This window comes from Brienomyrus brachyistius, chromosome 2 (genome assembly GCF_023856365.1).
Source record: "Brienomyrus brachyistius isolate T26 chromosome 2, BBRACH_0.4, whole genome shotgun sequence".
In the NCBI taxonomy this organism is placed as follows: domain Eukaryota; kingdom Metazoa; phylum Chordata; class Actinopteri; order Osteoglossiformes; family Mormyridae; genus Brienomyrus; species Brienomyrus brachyistius.
This window is the reverse complement of record NC_064534.1, coordinates 49,564,987-49,590,963: the sequence shown is the minus strand read 5'-3', so window position 1 is coordinate 49,590,963 and position 25,977 is coordinate 49,564,987. Positions and strand designations below refer to the sequence as shown.

The 25,977-nt window shown below is 44.9% G+C and overlaps 1 protein-coding gene across 2 annotated transcripts in view; it reads left to right on the top strand.

Moving 5' to 3' along the window:
- LOC125726105 (coronin-1C-A-like) overlaps window positions 1-25,977 on the top strand; it is a 44,311-nt gene that overhangs the window by 13,941 nt on the left and 4,393 nt on the right. For both annotated transcript variants that reach the window (XM_049002591.1, XM_049002592.1), the window contains exons 2-8: window positions 9,363-9,562; window positions 19,661-19,783; window positions 20,931-21,060; window positions 24,199-24,380; window positions 24,532-24,651; window positions 24,896-25,000; window positions 25,448-25,593. In XM_049002591.1, coding sequence (XP_048858548.1) covers window positions 9,363-9,562; window positions 19,661-19,783; window positions 20,931-21,060; window positions 24,199-24,380; window positions 24,532-24,651; window positions 24,896-25,000; window positions 25,448-25,593 — 1,006 coding nt within the window. The remainder of the gene's footprint in view (window positions 1-9,362; window positions 9,563-19,660; window positions 19,784-20,930; window positions 21,061-24,198; window positions 24,381-24,531; window positions 24,652-24,895; window positions 25,001-25,447; window positions 25,594-25,977) is intronic.

The following is a 25,977-nucleotide window of genomic DNA, read 5'->3' as shown; positions in this document are numbered from 1 at the left end:
AAGCTATTATCGGCCAAAAAGCATAAATAAGAAAAAAGGTGTACAGTGTTTTGGAAAAGACTGCAATAATTTCTTGTTGCCAAATAGCTAAACGTATTGTGTCAGCTTATGAAATCAGTGAGTATTATTCTTTTTTTCTTGTGAACAGTCTGATTATGATTAGTTTTAGTTCATTTCGTGACAAAGTTCAGCACCCTGAAGTGATGCTCCGATTTTAGATGTAATTTGGTACATGTGCAGACCAGTGATGGGTACGTAAATGATTCTAAGGAGCTGCCACGTCTAGTCACCAGACACAGAGGACGCCTCGTAGATGCATTAGACAGCATTACCAGCACTTGACAGACTTTGATAGGGGTCACATTGTGAGTTTGCATGAGGCTGGATGGTCATATTCTGCAATTGCCCGGCATGTGGGGCATATAGATGTCAGTCACCCAGTGCTGGAACCAGTGGGCACATGAGGGCACTCACATGTCGTGAAGGTTCCAGTCTCCCAAGACAGACCACACCAAGGGAGGATCTTCGTATCGTACGGCAGGCATTATAGAACCCCATGACATCTGCGCTTGCCATCCGGACGCAGGTATTGGACTCCCTGCGACACCCCATGTCATCCCGCACCGTGTCTCGATAAATATAATCAGCCGGATTACAGGTTCACCGTCCCACGTATAAACTGCCAATATTGTGGAGGGACATGCGACTTGTATTTATGTTCATTATGAATATAAGCTACACATAGAACTATCGTTCCGTGCACACGAGATGCGGTACCAACAAAATTCTTGGGGGCAGTATGGTCACCTTTTTGTTATGGGACGATGTGTTTAATTCTAACTGTACTATATATAAAGTAGCATCTTTATGCATGAGGAAAAAATATTCAGAACGCTGTCGTGTGCGTCTGTGTACAACATCTTCAAAATTTAATGCCAGTTCAAGTTTCTTCTCTTCCCAATTCAGTTTGAGCTACGAAAGCTGTGTCGTGTTTACAAAGTACAGTGTACAAAGTACAATGAAGCTCTTACTTGAATGCCTTCTGTACAGACAACTAACAGGACAGTGCAACATCACAGTGCAAAAAATAGCAAGTATGACTTGGCCGTGTTAATATCCACATCACGCCAGGCATGCACTTCTCACGATCAGGTTTTTGCATGCCTTCATTCTGTACTGACATGACGAGGCACGAGGTATTTTCATAAGCCACATCAATACAGTTCTGGTATTTAGAATCTTGGTGAAAAATCTGCTCAGTATGAAGAAGTTCTGCAAAAACATTTATATTCATTTTGGGAAACAACTCAGTAAGCTTTGCAATTTGAATTACTTTTTAAGAACCTACTGTCTGCTAAAAAAATTAGCTGCCACTTTACAGTAAGGCTACCCTTTGCCACTTATAAATGGTAGTAACTGATTAATAAGAAAACTGTGGTATAAGTTGTTTTATAATTATCTAGTAATGATTAAAAAGTGTTAACCTGCTTATAAAACATTCATAATCGCTTTATAAGGGTAGCTTTATTGTAACGTGGCACCAAAAATGAAAGTTACTGCTACTGTTGCATGAGATCTGCATGCGATCTCTGAACCAATCCCTCATGCATAGGGTTGTGAGAAAATACATTTATTTTCATGTGTGTTTGCGCGTGTGCGTATGTATGTATGTATACGCATGTTTATATGTATGATTTTTTTTAAAGTATCCACCCGGAAACAGTACAATCAGACCGACACAAACTATGCACAGAATTCTGAGCAGCAACACCCCTTGCATAGGGACAGTGTGCGTAAGCGCAGGCATTGGAAGCACTGAGTACAAACCGGTCCTAAAACATCTGGCGTGGCATAGCACTGCCCCCCACCGTTTGGCCCACTTAAGCCAGACTGATGCCAGGCAGTTGTTCTGTTGTACATTTTGGGGGAAGGTACTGTGGAATCCATCATCTAAATATTCTGTCCGCTTCTGTGTGTTCTGCTAACTTGGTCTCTGTTGCCAAATGACACTTCAGCGTTTGTAAATGATGCAGACAGCTCTGTCCCCTTGGCTTGGCAAAGCTGTCAAAGCCGCAGCAGGTGTTTGCAGTCCCCTTGGCACCATTAGCCCCTTTTGCCTGCATGTGTGAATATTCCTGCTTTGGAACGACTGGTGGCCCTTATCAGGACACGCACAGCACCAGCCGTTATATTTACAGAGCTCTCAGGCAGGTTAGGGTCGCTTGCTTAATTCAGCGAAAATATTGCAGGTTTATTGGTTGGTTCGCTTTAGAAACAACCAGTGGTTTTAAGTAAATCATCAATTTCGAGTACAGTAGTAGTAAATTGAAACCCACGTTATAGATCTAACAGAGCTGTTTTTTTAGTTAATTGACAATTGGTCTCATTGGGCTTTTTAAATTTGTAATAACATAAAATCCCAAACATTCATGTGTACTGTTCCAGTGGGAATTTTATTTGGACTATTTTAAGATGCGCTGGGCCTGGGGTACACTAATTTAAGCAGACGTACACAAAACTTCAGTATTATTCAGCAACAAAGTAGAAGTATCCACCGCATATTGCTTCAGTAAAATATTGTGCTTTATGCTTGGGAGAGAAGTGTACAAGTGTAATCACTACAGCACTTCACTAAATACTCTATTTCTTCCTCCAAGAGGTGCTCCGTAGACGGAACTTTCAAAATAGGAAGGCAGTCTAAATGGGGAACGCTGCTCAAGTGCACTTCCTCCTTTTGAAGCGCTGAGCTTGAGTTCCCAGTGGTGGGCCGTCGATATCGAGGGCTGATTAGCCTGATTGAGGCTAAACTCTGAAACTGCCTCAGCTGGGAAGGCTGCTTGTGATGTTTTTGTCTGTGCCGTGCTGGCAGGATGGCCTTTGACTAACCCGAGCGGCGCCGTAGCCCCCATCTGTGATGCATGCTATCGGGGGGGGGGGCATCCATCTTACCTCAGTGTGACTTCCTGGTGGATGGGGGAAGAGGATGTGGGAAAGAGCAGAATGCATAACAAACACCGTATCGGTCACAGAGACGTCCGAGAGGCTGTCCAGAGACATTTATAATTTGGCCGTTTCAATTTCTTTTGTTTGCTTATTGGTCACAGTTGATATATGCCGTTCAGAAAGTCAGCGCCTTGTGCCATAGTTGGCAGTTGGTGTTTGGATGAGTCTTATGTTGGCCTTCCTGGTGATATACCTGAGCATCTGCCTGTGTCATCCCCCTGTAGCTGGGCGACGTAACTAGTTCCTAGTAACTGGCTGAATCTGTACTGTGCCAGTAATGGGATGATCCTTGCAGAGGGCGCATATGGTGTCAGGCCCGATAGTGCTGGGGACAGGGATCTCTGTCTAATCGAGTGTTCGGAAGAAGTATGGCATGCCTCTCTTAATTAGCTCAGAATGCTTAATTATTCACATGGGGAGAAATTCTTAAAATTCCCGTCACTTCAACAGACCTGCCTCTGGGTCTTGGAAGTCTTATGACTTGAGCATTCATTATGGTATTTGTTTGTTTATTTAATTATGAGTTATCTATTCCACACTGTGTGCTGAGGACAAGTGATGCCAAAGGGCAATTCGAGGATGATATGACATTCAGTATGTATGCCTCGCAAAAAAGGAATCAGACGTGTATCCAACTCATCTGTTTTAGCAGTGCTTAGGATTCTTGGTAGTTATACTGCCCCCTACTTACTTACCTACTTACTGCTCTGCCCCACCTGCTGTTGTATGGGTTGTTTGTTTCTTAAATGTGCTTGGATTGACAGTTGTTGGATTGTTCAGATGTCTAGAATGTCTCCCTATCACTATATTCCCAGCACAGTAGTGCATTGTAATGACCGGACAAGGCTGTCCAGACAGTCTGCTTAGCAGCATGCTAAATTTTTAGTGTAAAATCATTAACATTTTCACAAAGCTGCAAGACAAACTTGAAATATGTGTATCTAGTGGACAATGGAAGAGCACCGTTGGGGATTGAATCTCACCCAGTGGTTTTACATTGATCCTAGCAGATAAATTTGACCTCAGTCTCCGTTTAACAGGTTAGGGTTTAGGGAAGGTACAGGAAATGGTCACCCTTTCAGTGTGAATGGAGATCGCTGGCTCTGCGGTCTGCCCTGGGTTTGCAGTTTGGGTGTAATATATTCATGTTTCCAGTAAAGCCATTGCCTTTGCTCGCTGCCCTTGGAGGTCTGTTTGAGTTTGGGTTTTCAGAGAAGGAGAAACGGAACAGCCTGACCTTTTTACAGTTATGATTTACAGTGCTAAATAATTCTCTTGAACTTAAACCTCAAATACTTCTGTCTCTGTGGCTTGTGGAATAAGGAAATAAATGCAAACTATCATTTCCTAAGTTTATGCCACATGGATAAATTTTTTTCCTATAGAGTCGCATTTTCCTTTCCTGGTTGATAGATCTTCCTCAACTGCGGCTTCCTGTAGTTTTGGGTCGGATTAGGCCGTGCAGTTGGTTCAGTGTAGTGTGGGAGGGAGTGACTGTTTTAAATGTATCGCACTTTTAGGTGTGCGGAACCGCAAGCAAGGTGGTTGAATGTCCCTTCGGCCCCTTTCCTATGTAACTAACATTTGTTACACATTTTGTAGAGAGATAGAACAAGATTGTAGGGGTAGAAGAATTTGAACGATTAGACGCTTTGTAAGTTGAAGGCTTAGTGTCCAAAAACCACCAAAATACACATCACAACAGACGGTTATTACAAGAACATGCATAGCCTGCTAAAAGCTACAGGATCAATAGAAGTTGCACAGCTAATCAGCAGCCCATTGTCTTGGTTATGTCAGTATGTGCATGTGTGCATAGGTAGCATATGAGAGCCATTTCCAGTATGCCCAGTTTTATATTATTAGTATCATTACTACTTTGTTTTATTACTGGCATTATCATTGGCCAATCTCCCTCAAATAAGGCCAGGTGTTTGTCATGTCATTAAGAAACATCATTTATAAAATTTTGAAATTGAAAGTCACTAGGTTTGTCTTGTGAATGTATGACTTGGCAGACAAGCTGTAACAAGACTAATTAAATCCAAGTTACTTAATGCCCTGCAGGTACAAAGCATTCCCTGGGTTGACTTCTGCCTACCTTCCAGTCTCTGGAAGATGTACGTGCCCGATCAGTGCGTTTGGGTTCCTGGGAATGGTTTCCACGCTTGTGAGATAGAAAAGGTGATGCATGCAGCCTGCAGGCATTTGGAAACCAAGGAGACCACCAGCGAAGAGGGAACTTCCTTTCTGCATTTGTTTATTATTCATTTAAGAAGCTGTAAACACGCATAGCAGAGTGCTCTCATTGCTGATGGTAAGAGATTTCTATGAAGAGATGGATCTGAAGACCAGATTCTAACACAGCAGTTGGAGATGGCACACGCGGAAAATTTCACTGGGTGGGTCTTTACCTGATCTGTAGGAGGCCTGGTTACAGGTACTTGGGGAGCTTGAATGTGCCTTGAGAGCACCTGGAATAGACCAGCTCTTTGGAATTGTAATGCACTAGGCCAAAACATTAATGCATTAAGTAGTATTTTTGTTTGCCTAGTAGAAGACAAATGCCTCTCTTGGAATAACTCGACATTTTCCTTTGTGTGGCTTATTCTTCTTTCCTTTCTAAGGTGATAAATTCAAGCTCTTTCTAACATGCTATTATGTGGAGGGATTTTTATTTTTGGCTGTCACGGTATAGGCAGAAAATGCAGGAGAGAAATTATGGAAATGGATGACCCAGTTTTAATGTGCAAGCACTCTGTATGACAGGCTGCATGATGAGAGAAAATGGTTTCCATGGATATTCTTTTGCATGTATTGATGGCCACTTGTGAACTCTGGTGAACCTGGAACTAAGTGTGAACAATCAGGTGGTGAGGGTTAATTATGCCCCGATGGATGGCAGTGTGCATGAGAAACAATGTGCCGATTGTCTAAAAGATCGACGACTTGCAAGCCAGAAGACGAAGACCAATAGCGAGTTGGCTTTGGAACCCCATTGAGGATCGTTCTGGAATTTCATTGATCCTCCATTTCTCTTTTTTTTCTGGAAGGGGTAACATATAATGTACCCCCCATCTCACAAGGCTGCTATCTCTTGGTCCCACTAAACATTTTTGACACTTCTTGTAGAGCCTGGATTTGTCCAAGAGAAGCAGACCTATTTTTCTACCTGATCCCTACTGCTGCAGGTGTAAATCCAGCATTAATCCCATGTCTTTGCTCCTGCTGTTTGGCTTTTGAGGAACAGCTCGCTTTGGTTCCTTATCCTCCTTGACAAATTCTGGTCAGAGTGAAATGAAGTCCTGTGAAGGACACGGCCAAGTTATGTCAGGCAGATGTTGGCGTCTTTCCTCCCAAAAACGAAGAATGATCCTCGTGAACTATGGTTGGTGCCAAGGTGCAACCTGAGAATGCATAAAAGCCAGAGAAGTTTCAACCGGCAGATCCGGAGGTACGTCACCCTGGATGAATGTTTCTAGCTATCCTCAAGTGACGGAAACAGAAAGGAGATGGTGTGGTGTTTATGAGGAGGAAAGTGCTTCGATTCTTTCATCGCTAGATCAGCTCTCATTCCCCTGGGATCTTGAAATGGATTTTTTGCCCTAATGTTGTTCTTGTCTTTACTGAAATGCTGGTTCCCTTTGAACCTTGGATGACTCCTAAAATCATGTGTGTGTGAGAGAACCAAAACACAGCCCGGTCAGTATTATTCACTTTTACTGAGATCTTTCCTATTCACGTTTTTTTATTATTTATTTTTTTTATTTCCCTTTTTTCGGTGCACATTTTATCTGTAGAAGCTTGTATAGCTTTTGTGGAAAAGCACATGCGAGAGAGAAAGAGATGCTACCCGTTGCCCTGACATTCTGTCCTTACGGATTTGTTGGGTCATGAAGGTGTGGGCTTGGTTCCGGCACTTGTCTGTGCCAGTGTTCCCTGGCAGGTATCAGTGACATTAATGATTGTGCCCTGAATGGGCTTACGATGGTGGCAAGCGGAAGACATCCCTCTGGTGATTGATTGATTTATGCTGGTTACCAGTGACGTCTACTTTGATTACTGTCACATGAGGCTGGTCTGCCTGCTGCTGGCTGCTGTTCCTCTGAGGTCTGGGCACCGTATGGGAAGCCAGCCGCTGTTAGATCCTAAATCACGTTTTATGAAGCACCTAATGCAGCAGACAGTTTTACTATGCGGAATTGTCAGCTGCGGAGGCTACAAAGCAGCCCCTTTGTTGGGTTTGGACATTTCGTGTTTGTGTTGAGAATGCCAGTGGAATTTTTCATAACAAAGTCTTTAAAAAAACCTTTTTTTGCACATGTGTGTTTGTGTGATATGAGGCATTGACTTCCAGATGTCAGCTTTATATTGGTTTTCACTTAATTGAGTTTTTTACGGTGGTACTTGTTCTTCAAAGTTCCTGCTATAACGTTCCTTAAACTGGTGCTAAAATATTTTCTATGACTTATGCTGGGTGCAATGGGCAGTCCTGAATGGATCTCTCACGGCTCCTGTTTTTCAGTTTAGTACACATAAAGATAAAATGGTTTGGCTGAATTGGTTGGGAAGGTTTACTAGTTCCTGCCTTTCTTGGAATCCTCCATAAATTCATAGTCTTCAGTCTACCGGAAGCTATTGGAGTTCACTGTCTGTCTTGGTCAGACGCAGCTTTAACATGAGCCTTTGTATACGTCATCATATGTGCATTTAGTCATCGCCTCTATTAGTCCACACCGTGAGCCATGCGTAGTCTGAGTGGTAGAGAAGATGCACAGGAGTTTGTCATCAAATCACCTTGTCCAAAGTTCAGAAAGCAAAGTATCTGCGTTTGTAATGCTGGTGTTTCCTCGCGGGCAGGTGCAGTTGTGTCTTAAGGCTTTCATTTGGGGTTTAGTTTACATGGAGAAGGTGAGTTTTTTTTTTTTTTTTTTGTTTTGTGTTACTGTTGGGTGGAGCTCCAAATTTTGATGCATCACAGTACTTTGATTTCTCTGCCTCTGTCTTAGTTCCACTGCGTCCGTAATTAGCTACAATAACTAATTTTTAAGCGTACAGGCAATGCCCTGACTTACGGACACCCGTACCATAAAGTGTATTTTATTAATTCAGGTTACATGCAATCCTTCATCACAATGTCCTCACACACTACTTTGTGACGCTTGTGAAAACATTTTGTGGTTTTCGTGGTTCGTAGGCTCAGTGTCGGTATGTAATATTTTACTATATTTTTAGTGTATAATTATTTTTATTACGTACCGTATTATAATTCTTCTGACTTGTGTGTAAATTCCCAAAGTTTGTCTTTGCTACCGGGGGGGGGGGGGGGGGTAGACTGTCTGTCTTTAGGTCCCCTTACTCAGCCAGTGTTCAGATGATTTATGTGTTTTCCCATCAGCAGCTGAACTCAACAAGCCTCCTAACCCCCCCAGTTCGTGCCTCTGTCACTGGACATCCTATGTCTTCATACTTTTATATAGCAATATTCAATCTCTGTTCCCTTTAATATCCTTATAATTGTTAGTATATTGCTCAACTTGTACTGATCTGACCTGTTTTATTCCTTCATTCTATTATTTAATTTTATTTTTGTAACTTGGAAGAACAAAGAGCATAAATTATCTGTAAATGTTAGTAGCAGCACTGTCAAAGCAAATTCATAGTACATGCAGTTGTACCTGGACGATAAAGAGAATTTGATTCTGATTCTGGTTACTGATGTAGACGATTCCCCAGCCCCCAAATGAGATCACCTGGGACGCCATTCTTTCTTTTGACGTTTGGTATGCAGTCAGGTACAAGGAATCTCTATATTTTTATACTTCTCTGATGTAGGTGGAAACTCGCCGTCATGAGGCTTTATCACTACGAAATGTTATCAGAACGTTAACTCCCCAAATCTGCTCAATTAAACATAGCATTCCTATAACAGATTTATGGTACTTTGCTAACAGGAGGAAGAACAGCAGTCTTTGGATCTGCACATTCTTTATATAATGAACTTCCCAAAAGTAGGTTACCTGGCTAGATTATCCACTGGCATGTTGGCTAGTGTAGATTAAGCGATGAAAGAGCTATTAAAATGAGCACTTTCTGTGGTGGTGTTCATGCAGCGATCATGCAGCTTCCTGGTTGGGTGGATTAAAGACCTTAACGCAGTTAAAGAGCAGGGAAATGTAAGACCACAGATAGAAGGTAGGCAGGGACAGCCTGGGAAATGAGTGAAAGAAGTGCGTCTGTCTTGCTGTGATGTTGATTTAAACTCGCATAGGTTGGGGTGGCTGCGCTCCTGTTATTCCCAGCCGTGGGCTATGTTCCTTCACTCCTAACAGTGCCCCCATCCTCCCCCACCCCTGCAGACATGTTCCGGCGCGTCGTGCGGCAGAGCAAGTTTCGTCACGTCTTCGGCCAGGCCGTGAAGAACGACCAGTGCTACGATGACATCCGCGTTTCGCGTGTCACCTGGGACAGCTCCTTCTGTGCCGTCAACCCCAAGTTCGTGGCCATCATCGTGGAGGCCAGCGGGGGAGGGGCCTTCCTGGTGCTCCCCCTACACAAGGTAAGTGTGGCAAGGAGCCTGTCAGTCCCAAGGTCTTCTACCGTTGTGTCTCACTGTGCTAGGGGCTGCTCACGATTGCCGTACGTCCATCCAGTGCCATTTAAACACAAACTCTCGGTCGTCGCCTAGGGAAGCATGATCAAGCCACAGTGAGGGGGGGACACTCAGTTTCCAGCTGCTTGTGTGGCTTTGGACGCTGCCAGTCGGCTCTCCCTCAGACGTGCGCGCTGCCAGCCGCTCCCCGTCTGCAGGGAATAACCCTCTCCGTCTGGATTTACTGCTGAGGTAGCTGCTCCAGATGGGAATCGAGAACCATTGCGACAGATTCCATCTTCGCGGTTTGCAAAAAATTGTTTGTCGTGTGTGTGTGTGTGTGTGTGTGTGTGTGTGTGTGTGTGTGTGTGTGTGTGTGTGTGTGTGTGTGTGTGTGTGTGTGTGTGTGTGTGTGTTTTGCTGTCTTTGTGGGGAAAACTTTTTTGAGATGTTAAATTCTATTTAAAAAAAAAAACTTTTTTTTAATAAAACTTTATTTTATGTTAACCAACGGCACGGTTTCTTGTAACCCAGAGATGACCTGTTGGAAATTGTGTCATCTGATGACATGCTAGGATTGAACACCCATAATTCTTTGGGTTATTATATGCGATGAACAAATGTCACCTTTGAGGACGGTTTTTTCAGCTTCAGCAGAACGGTTCTATGTCCATGGCCCCTTGAATATGACCCTTAACACTGCTCCTTGGGTGCTGCACACTGGCTGATCCTGTGCTCCAAGCTCTCATGGAGAGCGAGATGGGGTAGGTCGAAAGACAATTTCCACACAGGGATTAATAAAGTATTGCTATTCTATTCAATTTGATTTGAGTTTTCGATTTGTTTATGTCCAAAGACATAAACTAGTGATAGGTAAATTTGTTGTGGTTACACTGAATTGGTTTGTAGTGGGGAAAAACTGCAAGGTATTTCAGATATTTGTTGTGTAATTAAGTCTTCTTGTCTTGGATGGACTCTTTTCCCAATGGAGCAGTCTGGACCTCTAAGATGAACTCTAGGTATAAAGCTGGAGTTAAACCAAGAATCTACACAGGAAGCCCGTAACTGGTGACTGGACCGCAGACTCCATGGAACCATTGTCTTATCAAGCATCCACATAAAGAGCAGTATCTAATTGCCTTGCCACCAAGCCAACGTGCCCCCACAAGGAGAGCATGTTAGTCTATCGATCAGTCCAAGGAATAGTGATGCCTCTTGGGAATTATCACAGTGGGGTCACATGACGTTGAGTGTGTGTCTGGGATGATGTGTATAATTTGTTACCGATGAGGTAAGGCGATGAACCCCACCCCAGCCAAAGTCAGCAGAAGATCATTAAAGGCAGAATGTGTAATGGATTGCAGGAGGTCTTGTGAAGCTGAGCTCTGGATACAGTTTTCCCTTGTTTTTATAAAATAAGTATTTAGTGGAATGTTTTTCTGCCTGAAACAGTACCATTATGTGTGGTTGAAAGTATGATCTTTGTTTTTCTTGCGCACGCAGTAAAAAAAAATAAAAAACTGCACTCGCTTGCCTTTGACTGTCATAGTCAAATGGCCTCTCATAGTGTTTGGCGCCATGCTGGTTGAATTTTCCCGACTGTCCAGATACCCATCTACCGATTGCTTCACACTCCACTTATCCTGGTGCATCTTTGTGTACAAGGACCGGTCCCTCTGGGTCTCTGTAAACCACCCTGCCATACACACAAATGGGAAACACAGCCTGAGACACTTCACCATGACATTGTAAGAAAAAGAATTTTAGGACCCATTTATGTGTAAACAGACTTTTTTTTGTGTGTTTCGTTCCCCTTGTGATGGTGGCGGCAAACAAGAGCGTTTCTCTGGTACTTGGAGATAACCATCTCCCTCTTTGGCTGGAGTGAAATCAATTTAATTCTGTAACGCATACCGCATAAGTGGGTAAGCAAGATATTTGCCATAGGGGGTTTTAGTGTGATTTTGTGTTTGTTCCAGACGTGTCCCCCCCACGTCCAAGGTTTTGGGTGCAATGGTGTGGCAATGGCGATGACAGGCGTAACCCCCCACTGTGTAATTTAAGATGCCTATTGGAGGGCACGTCATCCGAGCCACGTTTGACATTCAGATGCGACCCCTCGGCCTGTCATCACTTGGCTCACGCCACTGGGAGCTAAACCAGCACGTCGCCTTTGTGCCAAGATTCATATCGGCTTGTTTTCGCAAAGAATAAATCCACCATTATGTTGTCCGGAGGCACGAGAATGTGAGAGATGTATCTAATTAATTTTTTCCCCGTACCCCATCTCCTCCAGCTAGACATACTCAAGGACGATCTGAAAATGGCTTTTTCAAGAGAGCACTGCGTTTCCATCTTCAGGCTCTGATTTGTCGCGTCTAGCTTTCTGTCGACTGGACTGTCTGAAGATGATTTGAACAAACATCTAGCTTTTTTTTTTTTTTCCCCCCTGTAGCTTCATAGCAGAATAGACCAGAAGTCACAGTATAGACTTGTCTAAATTCGCCTGGCATGCGAGTGTCCCGCCTTCCCTCTCCGCAGAAGTGTGCAGCTATGCATGCTTGTGTTTTCAATATGGACACCCACCTCTCAGTTTTTACTAAAAAGAATGTCAGGACTTGTGGTCCACAAACTCTGCCATGTGAGGGAATCCGGGCTGGCCCTCCTGCACCCCCCCGGCCATGCCGGCACTTTCTGGCTGCCTTGGGGAAGGCCGACGCCCCCTGCTGTCTCTGCTGCTCGCGTGCTCAGTCAGGAGTTTCTGAGCCAATGCAGTGGCTTCTTCCTTGCCACAGGCCGGGCCGGTCAGCGTAAGCATTTGGACAGTTGCTCCTTGTTCCTAATTAAGGAGGCTCCGTCTATAAATTAGCCTTTTGTGTCCGAAAAGCGATTCGGCCAAAGTTTTTTAGGTCAGGCTTGATTCTGGCTCTGTGAGACTTGCGGCAGCCCATGATAACTCTGCTCTGACCATGATTCAGCCATTCTAAAATGGCCTCTGCCTCAAAGTATCACCCCTCCAGCACACGCAAAAAGACGCTCTCACTCTCATTGTTGTAATTTTTGTGTCCGGGGGCTATTTTTGGCCATGGTTTGGCCTTTTTTTAACTTTCCCTCCGCATCCTGCGTCATCTGGGTAGACTTGAGTCTTGGCAGCTCTTTCCCTGCACGTTCTCGCACGGGGAGATGAAGCATCAGGAGACGGAATCATCAGGGAAGTGGGCGGGGTTTTCCCTGCGTTCAGCGTTCTAATTCATTCGCGCCTGGAATGGTGGAAATCGTGTGGACGCCCCTTCCCTCCCGGAATTTAGGGATGAGGATAAAGGAAGATTAAACACTGAGCAGATTTCAAAGTTGCCTATGACGCACCTGCCTGCCTCGCGTTTTGTTTGCGGACAGAGGACTGTCTGCTCGCTTACTGTTGCTGTATCTTCTTCTTCGCCTTCCTCTCCTCCATAGTTCCCACCAGGCGACTTTGAAGATGCTGTCTTACATGAGACAAACAGTTTGTGTCCTCCCAGTCCCCCCTCCCAGTGTGTCCGACCCCCATATTCTGTCAGATTTGTTCATACGGCCACTGGCACTTTCGCCCCCCCACCCTTTTTTTTGTCTGTTCTGCGTGCGTTGTTCTCCATTCCATATGCTGCATTGTCCCCCCCACTCTGTATTCCAGGAGTCTGCCGCCGCTGCTGCTGCTCTCTCAGTACTGCTGACAGCAGATTTTACCTTATATGGGCACACGGAGCTCGCCGCCTGTCAGCCTTCCAGGGCCGCTTCCTCCCTGCCTCGCCATTGGCTGTGAGTGGGCCTGCTGCCTGGTGGATTCTGGGACAGCGGGGAAGTGGGATAAGGAGGAGGGCAGCACCAGCTGATTTGCTGGTACAGTAGCCTGTTGAAGCCTGTGCCATAAATATCATCACGGCTTGTTTTCATAGTGGATTTCAGTGGTTTTCACTGCTGTCAGCGAATCGCACTTAGTTCCTGTATTTTGTCTGTAAAAGAACTAAAGCTGCCCCCCCCCCATTTTTTTTACTGATAGCACTTATGGGCAAAAGAGGTTTGCAGATAAATGTCCATGTGAGATATTCAGCTTGTTGGTTGAACCTATGCATGCAAGAAGTGGGCTTTTGTGTGAAAGGTCTCCAAAGTGTAATATGGAACAAAGGATTCTGTTGCCAGTGTCTCCTGGACGGCTCCCAGGGGAGGTGTTTCGGGCATGTCCAACCGGGAGGAGGCCCTGGGGCAGACCCAGGACACGCCGGAGAGATTACATATCTCTCTGACTGTGGTTTCCTCTCTACTCTTTGCCAGGGCATGATCCAAAAAGTGCCCAACATGCTCGTCCATCTCATGACATGCGCGCCCCAGTTTGTCCATCCTACAGTTGGACCAGTTATCTAGGCTACCGTGTTTCCCGCTACTTTGGGAATGGGGGGGGCTGGGGAACCCCATCAGCATCTCACAGACCGTTTTCTGACCTGGTTTTTGTTCCTTTGCAGTGCAGTGAATGTGTTTCTCCTATTGGCATCCAGTGGCGAAGCCATCCAGTCATTTTAGCTGATCTCAGAATAATAGCTGTTTTTGGCCTTCCCTTTTCAGCCCCTCGATCCTGCTGGTTACTCGCTGGTTAAACTCCTCAGTTTGTCTTTCATACGAAGGCCCTTTCATTCTTGTGAGATGGTGCTTTGGATTAAAGACGGGGCCGGAAACGTTGCCCCTCCTCCCGTGAACAAATAAAATGCCTGAGGATGGTGCCAGTGTGAGATGGCCTGCTAAGGTTTGCAAACAGTTTTTTTTTTTGTCGCACGACAGTGCTGTGGTTTAATAGTGCAGCATTGACCTTGAGTTGGAGGCCTTGACTCTCTTCAGAGGAACGCCTTCCTTCCTTGTAATCCCCTTCTTGTCTTCAAAAGCCTCTGTGGTCTTCAAAATGACTTGCGGCTTGGTGTCTGTGTTGCACGGATGGAAGTGATCGGTCGAACTCTTTGATGCCCAATGCCACGCCCCCTAAACAACTCAAAAAAATAATTCCAAAATGTTGGAAAGGCACGATCCTAGTCTTGGTGGTGTTCTTGGTCTAAATTCTTTGGTCCATGAATTGTCTTCCAGTAATCCTTGAGAAATTTCTTGTTTACCATTAGTACCATGCTGTTCTATGGTACTGAAAAGACGGCACAGATAAAATTTCAGTTCAGTGTCTCGGTACCATGTAAGAGATGTGGCTTGATAGCTAAGTCACCTGAATGATTACCTTTAGCATTTAAATGCATTGTTCTCCGAGGTCATTTTGCAGCGCTGCTTTGTCTGGACCTGATGCTCTCAGCCTAAAGAATCCAATGCACTGTTAACATTTCTACATATTGGGCTGCATGCAACCAGAGGCTGTGAAGTTCTATGATCGGGCCAGAAGCCAATCTTTTGGAGATGAGAAGCAAATAATGCCTAGGTATAGCGTCCCCTGAAATGTGTTTTGCATTAGAGATTTTACAAAACTGTTACCCATTTCGTTTAATGAGATGTTTTCACATGTTCTGGTTGGTGTCTCAGTGTTGGTTTGAATGCAGCATAGTACTTCACAACATATTTCCACTCATACATCCGGATAGCAGTTTAATCTCTAATATAGTTTCTATATTTCCGTTATTCTCTTCCTTACCAAACGGATTGTGCAATGATGCTGTGCAACTGTCCTGTTTCTTGACATACATCCGTCTTCATTTCTGATCCTGGGATGAAAATAGTTTGCATTTCCTCACGCGACTCCTGTTCTCCGTGCTCCGAGCCGCTCCCCCGTCAGTCAGGACTGTCTCCTTGAGTACGTGATGAGGGATTGGTTCACGGGTGACTCACCACTTGTCTTGCAGAGGTGCCAGGTTTTGTTTATGGCTGGCTGATGTAAAGCATTGTTAGTTTGCTGTGTCGTTCTGTGGTGCACTGTATATGATTGTTGTGAAACGTCATTACACAACCTTCTGAGAGAGGTGTCTTGCAGCAAAATAATTCTGCCAAGGCTGCCGCCTCTCTCTCCTTTTTCATTCCTGTCCTGAGTCTCTCGTCCCCAAGTCGCCATGCCTGTACAGAGTCTTCTGGGGATTAACCTCATTCCGTTTGGCCTTTTCTTCATCAAGCTCAGACTGCCTTTAAAATGGAATCTGAGACCATGGATGGATGAGCACAAGCTGGTTTTCATTCCGGCCCATTCCCCTGGTCTAGCTGGTCCCAATTAGTAATCAAATGTGCTATTTATATGGCTTACGTCAAAACAAAACCTGAAATCCTGAAATGTTGTGTGTGTTGCTTTCAAGGCGCAAGGAGCCATGATCATTTATTGGAATCTCAGTGATTCGACTGCCTGTTTGCAACCCATCCATCTTCTGAACCGCTTATCTTACTGGGTCGCGGGGGGTCCAGAGCCTATCCCGGAAGCAATGGGCACGAGGCAGGGAACAACCCAGGATGGGGGGCCAGCCCATCGCAGGCCTGTTTGCAGTGAGCCATGATTTTCCAAATCCCTATGCCAGGTAGTCCGCCTTGTCCAAGTCGACCTACAGGTGTGGCCATGAGGAATGAGCCGCCTTAATAGACTGCAGCTGATTGTTGAATTATCAGTTATAGCAGGTATTGGCTCTTTCAAAACTGGATGCGTCAGGGGTGACGCATGAGGACGTGGGCTGGGTGCGTCAGACCCGCTGCTCTTATTCTTTGAAATGATATGCAATTAACATGCACGCCCCCCAGCCCCATACCAGCAAGGTATGTCTGGTAATGTTGCTGGTGACTCTGCTCAGGTCATAAATGCTAGTTGAGCCGCGCCCCTCAATGCTGGGTGTGTCCTTTTGGTTCTGAATATTCCCAGAATGCACCTGTTGTACCGAGGGAGTCAACAGCCGAACACAGCTTAAGATGCAGCGATTACTAATCCAGCTGCCGTACGGTTAGTGTAGCGTAACAAAAGTGGTATTTATTGTCACTATTTAATTTTTTAAACTACCATTAAAATCACAGTGCTCCACATATCCAGGGTGTTTTGTGCCAGATTCTCTGGCGTAAGTGTGCCTCTTTGGTACATCTGATCATCTTCTGCTGGCCCAGTGAGATTCGCCCCCCCTTCCCTGGTCAGATTGGGCTTCCCCTGCCCGCAGTAGGTCCAAGTGAATAACCTGCAGAAGTCCCCTCCAGGGGAACTTCAGCTTCCTGTTTTACATTTCCCCTGTATGCAGTGCACCTGGCAGGATCTGACAGACAGACACGCACGCACACGCACACACACACACACTTCTGGTAAACATATCTTTATGGTGTCCACTCATTCATTTCTACGGGAAAAATGCTAATGCTAACTATGATGACCTTAACCCCTACCCAGCCCTAACCATAACCATAAGTAACCAAGCAAAATGCGAGAGTTTTTGCATTTTTAGTTTTTTCATTGTAATCACAGATCTTTAATGAATTGAAGAAACGGGTATTCATCACGTTGTGGGGACATTGTGTCCCCATAAGGTATACCTACTCTCACACACATGCACACACGTGCACGCCTGCTCCTTCCAGCCCTCTACCTCCCTCGGATGTATGCTTCAGCTCTGCCTCTGTATTATGGGGTTTTCTCCTGGAAATGGGCCAAACCCCCTCCCAACCAACCTCTCCTTCATCCACCCTGGTCTTGCAGAGTAAGTGAGGCCACCTGCTTAGGAGAAAAACCTGTCCCTCTGCGTTACTGTCTGTATTTGTGTGTGGGGTCAGGGTGGGGGGGGGCTGTCTGAGGCCTGCCTGTCTGCATGCCTGTCTGAATGTGTATGTACGTGCTGTGAGGGACAGATGTCACACAGAAAGTGGCTTAATCTGCTGGCTTCTGGGAAGTTTAATGGTGCAAATGAACGAGACTGGGAGATTTGAGACTCTTCCTTAGCTGAGGAAGTTCCCCTGAAGCTGTTCACTATTCAGGTGTGCATGCGTGCGAAAGATGTCAGGTTAAATGCCACTGCGATCGACCACGCAGGTCCTGTTGAGGTCAGACCGTGAGTCACACGGTATTTACAGGCCCCCCAGCTGCTGAGATGAACAAGCCTGGGTGAAAATCTAAATGAATTTTTGTGGTAGTACTGGAATGTGCCTGGCATTGTGTTTCCTGGGAAACCTCCAACTCCGGTTACCGAGGCAGCGGCATGCGTGTTTACAAGAGCAGTGCGGCTCTGCCAAGCTCACAGGGCCCCGGTGTGTGTCTCACGGGTCACTGGCCAGGCTGCGTCTCACCACACCTTTTGCCTCCTGCCAGTCAGACATCACAGGTTGTACCACAGTGTTTTCCATGGCATCACTAGTAAATTAACGTTGCTGCCTCGGGAATGATCGGCCATCCATATGTTGTCTGTAAAATCTGAGAAGTTTATGCTGAGCGTAAATGGGTGTGATGTTTGTTTGCTCATTAAAAACATTATTTTTGCAGGGTTTTATTCAGGCAGTATTTTCTTTTTCTTTTAACTGAGAGCTGCTTGGCTCTGCCGGCATGTTTTTTTTGGGGGGGGCGGGGGGCTCGTTGTTTGGCGCCACGTGAATGTCGATGAGGCAGTTAATTCTGGGGGGAGCTGGGGGGAGTACCTGACTCATCACACGTGACAGATCGGAGGTCATGAACCCCTCCCCCCTTCCCCTCTGCAGGATGGTGTCATTTTAAAGTCGGCTGATTGGTCGGGGGATGCCTGCCTTAACATGAAAGGGGGCCGCTTCCTGCTTCTTTGGTATGAGGGCTGGCCTTCTTGTTGTGTAAGGAATTATATAAGGGCCTTGCTAAGGGGTTGAACTTTTGAGTGTGATGGGGAAGGAAACCCATGCATCTGCTTAAACTTGAAAAAATGAAGTTAATAAAGTGGCGATTCCGCCCGGATGGTGTTTATGGGGCTGATTCTGTGTGACATCACATGAGTGAAGAGGGGAGGGGGAGGTACAGCCATGATGGGGCCCAGCCAGCCTTCTGCAGGCGGGTCTGTCAGCCGAGCCGGGCTTCTCAGGATGGAGGGGCGTAACGCCCAGCCGGCCAGCGTATGTTCAGCCTGGCTGGTCTTTGTGAGCTGCATGCTCTGGAGCTGTGCTAGCATTTCCCCGGGCTAAATCGCACCCCCCCATCACCCCCCCTCCCCAAAGCGGTCCTCTGTGGAGAAGGAATTTCTACGTCTGCCCTTGATACAGCCCTTGCCCGTTTCCTGCAGCAGTAAAGCTATGGAAGGTTCTGCCCATGTGATGCCACCGTGGTTGGGTGCCGTAGCTGGATTTCTGCATATGCTGTGTGTTCTTTTGTTTCCTCTGGATTGTGCAGCGCTCTCCCTAGCAGGGCTCACAGCCTCCCTTTTCATAATGCACCCTTTTGTTTTGTAATTTCTCTGAGAAAGGATTATGTTTTTAATTGCCTGGCAGACACATTTTGTCCAAAACAAAGTTACTGTCACGTATTTAGTCAGCTGCAGCAGTAATTCAGCCACTTCATGGGACTCTCATGGAAGCACATACTTTCTTTAACCACTGTGCCACCTGCTGGAGTAGGAGATGTTAACTGGCAAATGCCTTTGGGGAGCTGGAGAACTGGATAAGGAAAATGGTGTCGATTTTAGTGTCTTCCAGACTAGCTTATGGGTCTGTTTTTTGCAAAGCTGAGCTGTAATTTCTTCAGGCAGATGGCCTGTGCACTGTGTGGTTCACTGGGCTGCGTCTCTGTCTCTGTGATCAGAAGGTCGCTGGTTTGATTCCCAGCCTGGGCAGGATAGTCACATGTACCTGGGCCCTTCAGCAGGGTCCTTAACCCCCAGCTGGTTGAACCTGCCCTGTGACCCACAAGCTTCCCATCATCTGTTAATATGTCTGTGTGGGGGGGTGAAAAGAGAATGTCCCTACAGGGATTAATAAAATATAACTATTCTGCTCACTTCTATTAAATGCACTTCCAAAAAAACGCTTCTGTTAATTTGTGCATTCTGGCCGGGATTCATCTCGTCAGGTGTGTGAGGGGACATTAATCACGCTCCTGATTAATCTGGGCTTGCTGTCTAGCTCACCCTTGTTCTGCTTCAACAGACTGGCCGGATCGACAAGTCCTACCCCATGGTGTGCGGACACACAGGCCCGGTGTTGGACATCGACTGGTGTCCCCATAACGACCAGGTCATCGCCAGCGGGTCCGAGGACTGCACAGTCATGGTGAGCACCCCCCTCCCCAAGTTAAACCACCCCGCAGAAAACTCCGGTACTTCCATGGTGCTCTGATATGATTTTCCCTCGTGTCACACTCGCTCGCTTTTCTCTTATTCAGAAATAATGGTGACACAGGCATGTTTTGGGTTCTGTTCCATATATTGTAGCTGAGGAATGTACGAGGTAATTGAATTGTAATATCCCTTTTAACCTTTGACCTGTTTGGGAGTGTCTTCATGTGAATTCCCTGATGTCCTGTTCTGTGTCCACTGCCCGAGTCACCACAATCCCAAAACGAAGGGCTAATCAATGAAAGCGTGGATTAATTGTTGGGTGGCTCCTCTCGTTAATCACCTCGGTGGGGCAGTGCGAGGCTGTTATCTATAGCACACCCGCGGGGGGCTCGAGGTGGAGCAGACGGGGTGAGTAATTGTTTTCCCAGCCATAAGCGCCTTCAGCTCTCAGGCTGCTGCCTTTCGGTTGCACAGAGCACATGTGGCCTGTGTGTCATTTCTCTGCATTGTGGCAGGTTTGAATGAGTACTTCCCTATTTTTTTTTGTTTTGGGAGCGGTGGGGGGGGTTGGGGGGGTTACTCTCTGTAGCCTGTGCTTCTTTTGACCTTTTAATCCCAGAAGTCAACTGGCTTTGCTGAGCCAGGTGTTGTACACAAAAACAAATTGATTGTATGGAAACATTTCTGATGCTCTTTTACTTTGCACGTTTTTTTTTTACTCCCTCTTGGTCTGATGATAATTTCTTGGTCTGATGATATAATCTCGGTAACAAGCAATTTGCACACAAACACCACATAAACACAAAAACCAGCTGTCAGCTCCCTATTATGCTTCGTTCGTTTCTCAGTTGCCTGTGTTAGATTAGTACGTGGGATGAACAATAATGCATTTAGTTGATTGGTAAAAGTGCAAGATCATGGCGTGTGAGATCTTGGCTGCCATCTTCTGGTCACGTCTGTGTAGTGCAGTATTTAAAAAAAAAAAAAAAAAAAAACGAGGTATCCACAGTTTAAATATTGGAGCAGAATAGCTACATGGTGTTATTAAAATCAGTTTGAAATTAGGGAGATAATATCACTTGGCACAGTTGATTTTTATATTGTGGTCTAAGATATAATCCCTGTGCTTTTACCTTCAGGTGTGGCAGGTTCCGGAAAACGGGCTGACCAGCTCACTGTCGGAGCCCGTGGTGGTGCTGGAGGGTCACTCCAAAAGGGTGGGCATAGTCACATGGCACCCCACCGCTCGAAACGTCCTCCTCAGCGCAGGTAGGTGCTGCCCTGTCGCGATTTAGTAACCGTTTCACGCTTGTCACTGTCATCTTGGAAACTGAGTCGGGCTCTGGTGGGTTTGGCAGCGGGAAGAAATAAAATGCAGAAATGGAATTCATTTCATGTTGGGCTCCCCGGCGGTACGGGCCCAGTTAGCGTTAATTACATCCCTGAGAGTAGAGCAATTTAGTTTTGGTGCTATCAGAACTGTGCAGCTTCCACAATGGAAACAGAAGGGATGTCACGGAAATTAAGACTAAAAACAAAATAGAAACTATTTTATATAAATAATGTTATAGGTTTTTTGGAGATTTATCTATTGTTTTTATACTGATGATTAGGTCCGTTATGCCTCGGTTCTGATACGGTATTTACAGCACTTAAAGATGGTGTTTTTATGCTCCAACAGACCTCGCATTAAATGCAGTAAAGACTAAAGTCATGTGGTTTTGTAGAAAAGGTGTCGTCCCTACTCCCCAAGCCCATAACTGTACTGCCGTTGATGGGTTTCTTCTAAACTGTGTCTCAGAGTACAAATACCTGCGTATTTGATTAGATAGCTCTCTATCTTTTTCGTATCATATCAACTGTTTACAGTCCAACATTAAACTCGGAATCGTTTTTTTTTTTTTTTTTTAAAGAATTCGTTCTACTCTGTTCAGAAAAACTGGCATTTGTTAAAATGACCATTCTTCCCCTGCTTAATTACGGTGATGTAATTTATAGGTGAGCTTGTCAGGTGTTCTTCAGAAGTAGGGCTGGACGATTTATCGATTTCAAGTCGAAATTGCGATTTGAAACAACACGATTAGCAAATCGCAATAGCTGCGATTTAGAATATACGTTATATAGCATGTCCGACTGTTGTGAGAATAGTTTTACAAATTCATGCCATTCTTCCAGTGTGACGTGTCCAGTGTCATTCTCACCAATCATAAGCGCTGTGCTTCTCGCATACCAGTCATTCTCACCAATCGGAAGCGCCGTGCTTCTCGCATGCCAGTCATGGTCACCAATCGGAAGCGCCGTGCTTCTCGCATGCCAGTCATGGTCACCAATCAGAAGTAGCCCAAGAAGACTGCCTATAGGCCCACAAACGGCAAACGTGAAACCCAAGGAAAATGTTGCATTCATAGTACGGAAAAAATACTGATTCCACTACTGAGCTATAAGTAAATTGCTTTCCTATTTCATGGTCCGACATTGTTTCCGAAAGGTCCTATCATCAATAGAACCGGCGACCTCCTTTTAAACACCAGCAGCGATATACTTCAGTGTATCACACCTTTTGTTTTTGTTAATGGGCATTAGCATACCGCTAACCCATCAATACAACAACGAGACAGTCAGTAATTCTGTAGGTGACCCCCAAAAAAGCCATAAAACCCATAATACAGTCGTGTTTATGTCATACTGTATGTTTTGGTGCTCATTCATTTAAGTATTTCCAAAGATTAATCTTGTGAAATTAATCTTAATCCCAGAAGAATAATAAAATAAAAGCCGTGCTTTAACATAAATACTAAAAGAATAGATCGCTATTACAGTTGGGTATGTGCACACGGTCTAAAGAGACGCATATAATGTTTATTCATTCGTTTTGTATTTGCCAGAGTAACAAAACAAAGGAATGATACGCCGCTTCGGTCGAGAACTGCATTTTACTTCTCATTTTAAATAAAATGCAGGGTTGGCAACTTTGGTCAGCTGCATGGAGGGAGATTTTTCTGTTCTCTGTTCTGCACATACATTTACATGTATGTAAGTTTTATTACCTTGTAAATAGTCTGTAGGGTTTGCAAACTGCCCTAACGTTTTTCATGCGGCTAATTTTAAGTTCCGAATGGTATGATATAGATTTTCCGTAAGATTTCTGAATGAGTCTAAATGATTTTGCAACCCTGAACACGTACGTTTTTTTTTTTTTGTTTTACTTGAATTCATTCGTATGGAAAATAACCGTATACAGTTCTTAAAAAGCGGAAATTTCGACCAACATGAAATCACCAATAAACTACATCTATTTATTCAACATTTTATTAAATGCATACTACGTTTAAAAATTTCCAGCTTTACAGTTTCAGGACAGAACAGCCAATCTGTTATGAACATTGCAGCTTTTTGGTTGAGAGGGTTAGATTCGCTGCTGTTAGCACTTATACACATTAGCGCAAAAAAGGCTGCAGAAACCAAAGTAGTTCTTGCTTGTTCATTGGCTGGGAAAAGGCAGTTCTAGTGTTATTAGGGGGCTAATCAGTGTTAGCTGCAAGATCGATATTTTTCTTTTTGCTGCAATTGTTTTCATTATTACTCTAACTTGACACAACACATCTTTAAGTTCTCATCCTTGCATTAGAATATAGACCAGTTCATATTGATGATCTCATGCTACATCATATGTTGTAAATTAACGACACACTGAATATTGAACTGAAGCTTAACATAAAAAATTATATTGCAAGTAAAATCGCAATGTCTGTTAGAAAAACTGAAATGAGATACTTTCCCCAAATCGTTCAGCTATTCAAAAGCCCGATGTTCTTGTCCATTCTGCTATCCAGTTTGTTATAAATGCTGTCACCAAAACTCACCACTATACGCTTTATTCTTCTGTAAATTGACCTTTTTTACAAACATGTTGAAATATACATTGGTTCATGTTCATCTATAAAACTCGTCTAGGTTTGTCTCTTCTGTATTTGTGCCACCTGCTCCAAAAATCATCTGTTACTTGCAGCACCCGTACTCAGACCCATATCAGACCCTAACCCCTAACCCTAAGTCCCCAAAGCAAACACCAAGTTTGTTTTGCCATCATTCCACATTGCTGCCGCCAGAGACTGGAACGATTCGCAAAAAACATTAAAATTAGAAATTTTTGCTCTTGCTGACTTTTAAAAATCGTATTAGACTCTCATAGATATTTGTAGTCGTTTCAGATCTGAATAATTAGTGATGGAAATGTATGGTTATATATTGTATTTTGTATTTGTGTTTTTATTGGTTTATGTATCTTTGTCTTCACCCCTTGTCCTCAATGGGTTCTTTTGCCTTTTGTCAGACCGTCAGTGTAAAGTCGAGAATAAGTTCCTTTGAATCCTAAGCATTAATGTCTCCCCTTTGTGGCCTCCACAGGTTGTGATAACGTCGTCATGATCTGGAATGTGGGTACAGGTGAGGCTATGATCACCCTGGAGGACATGCACCCCGACGTCATCTTCAGCGCCTGCTGGAACCGCAACGGCAGCCTGATATGTACGGCCTGCAAGGACAAGAAGGTGCGAGTCATCAACCCGCGCAAGGAGGAGATCGTCGCGGTGAGTCCCCTGGGCTGTTCTGCCAGCAGATGGTGCCTTGTTGCTTATTCAGTATTATAGGAGGTAAACGTCTGTTGTTTTGTGGCAGTTTCATCCTACCTACCCTACCCCCCTCTTTGCTGCCCCCTGTTGATGCCACCTCTTACTGCAGGAGAAGGACAAGGCCCACGAAGGAGCAAGACCCATGAGAGCCATCTTCCTGGCAGATGGCAACATCTTCACCACAGGCTTCAGTCGCATGAGTGAGCGCCAACTGGGTCTCTGGAACCCGGTGGGTCTCCCGGGGACCTCAAAGTCCCCATGATCATAGTGCCTCCCCATTCATTCACACACATTTATATTTAAAATATATTTCCAGTCCCAAGTTCTCACCCTGATATACTTCATATAAAACAAGCATTAGCCTATGCTGGGTAGTGCATCCTTCCATTTGTCTGTTTTCCATCGCTGTTAGTCCAGGTTGGAGTTCTGATGGTGAGTAGTGTTGGCAGTACTGATGTATTGACTTTCCACAGCAAAACATGGATGAACCCATCAGCGTCCATGAGATGGACACAAGCAACGGTGTCCTGCTCCCTTTTTACGACCCCGACACCAATTTGGTCTACCTGTGTGGGAAGGTCAGTTTAGCACGTCCCGTAGTTACGGCCCTATTAGGAAGCTTTCTGCAGGAACGCCCAAGTAATTGGTTCATCTGCAAAATTTTATATTTCGGTCTTGCCGGAGTGCAGAAGTTAGTAAGCTTGGCATGAACAGGCTTCTGTACGCACATCTGAAATTCCTTCCATCGAACAATCTCAGTGTTTTGAGGTGTAATTTTTATTTTTCTCCAATTTGAGAAACTTGTACATTGATGATAATATCTGTTACTTATTAGGTAATGTTATTTTATGTTAGATATTCCCAACCTGAATGCTAGTGGAAAATGCTTATAGAAATAGTTCTAGAAACATCAATCGTAGATGTCAAGCCATTGAAGCAATTAAATAAGATACCACTTATGAAAGGGATCCCATGTCCATTTGACAGTAATCTTAAACTGGATTTTTTTCCCTTTTGTTGCCAAGGGTGACAGCAGCATCCGCTACTTTGAGATCACAGATGAGGCCCCCTACGTTCATTATCTCAACACGTTCTCCACCAAGGAGCCACAGAGAGGTATGGGTTATATGCCCAAGCGAGGACTGGACGTCAACAAGTGTGAGATCGCAAGGTGAGCGTGCAGACCCTGTGGACCGCAGCCTGTCACAACCTTGATGGTCTCTGATAGCTACATTCATATCCACTCACAGTCCTCACGGGGCAGAGGATCTCTGTAAATGGTATTTTTAGTATATTAGAAACAACATAACTGTTCTTTTGTGTCGCTGTTCAGATAATCTGATGTAGTTCTGCTTTAGTTACATTTCAGTCACTGACCCTGAGCATTCCTGCATTATTTTGTGCTACAGTATTTAGTATTTACTTACTGCAGGTATATATAGTAGTCACATTCTTTCCATCCATCCATTTTCCAAACTGCTTATCCTACTGGGTCGTGGGGGGTCCAGAGCCTATCCCGGAAGCAATGGGCACGAGGCAGGGAACAACCCAGGAT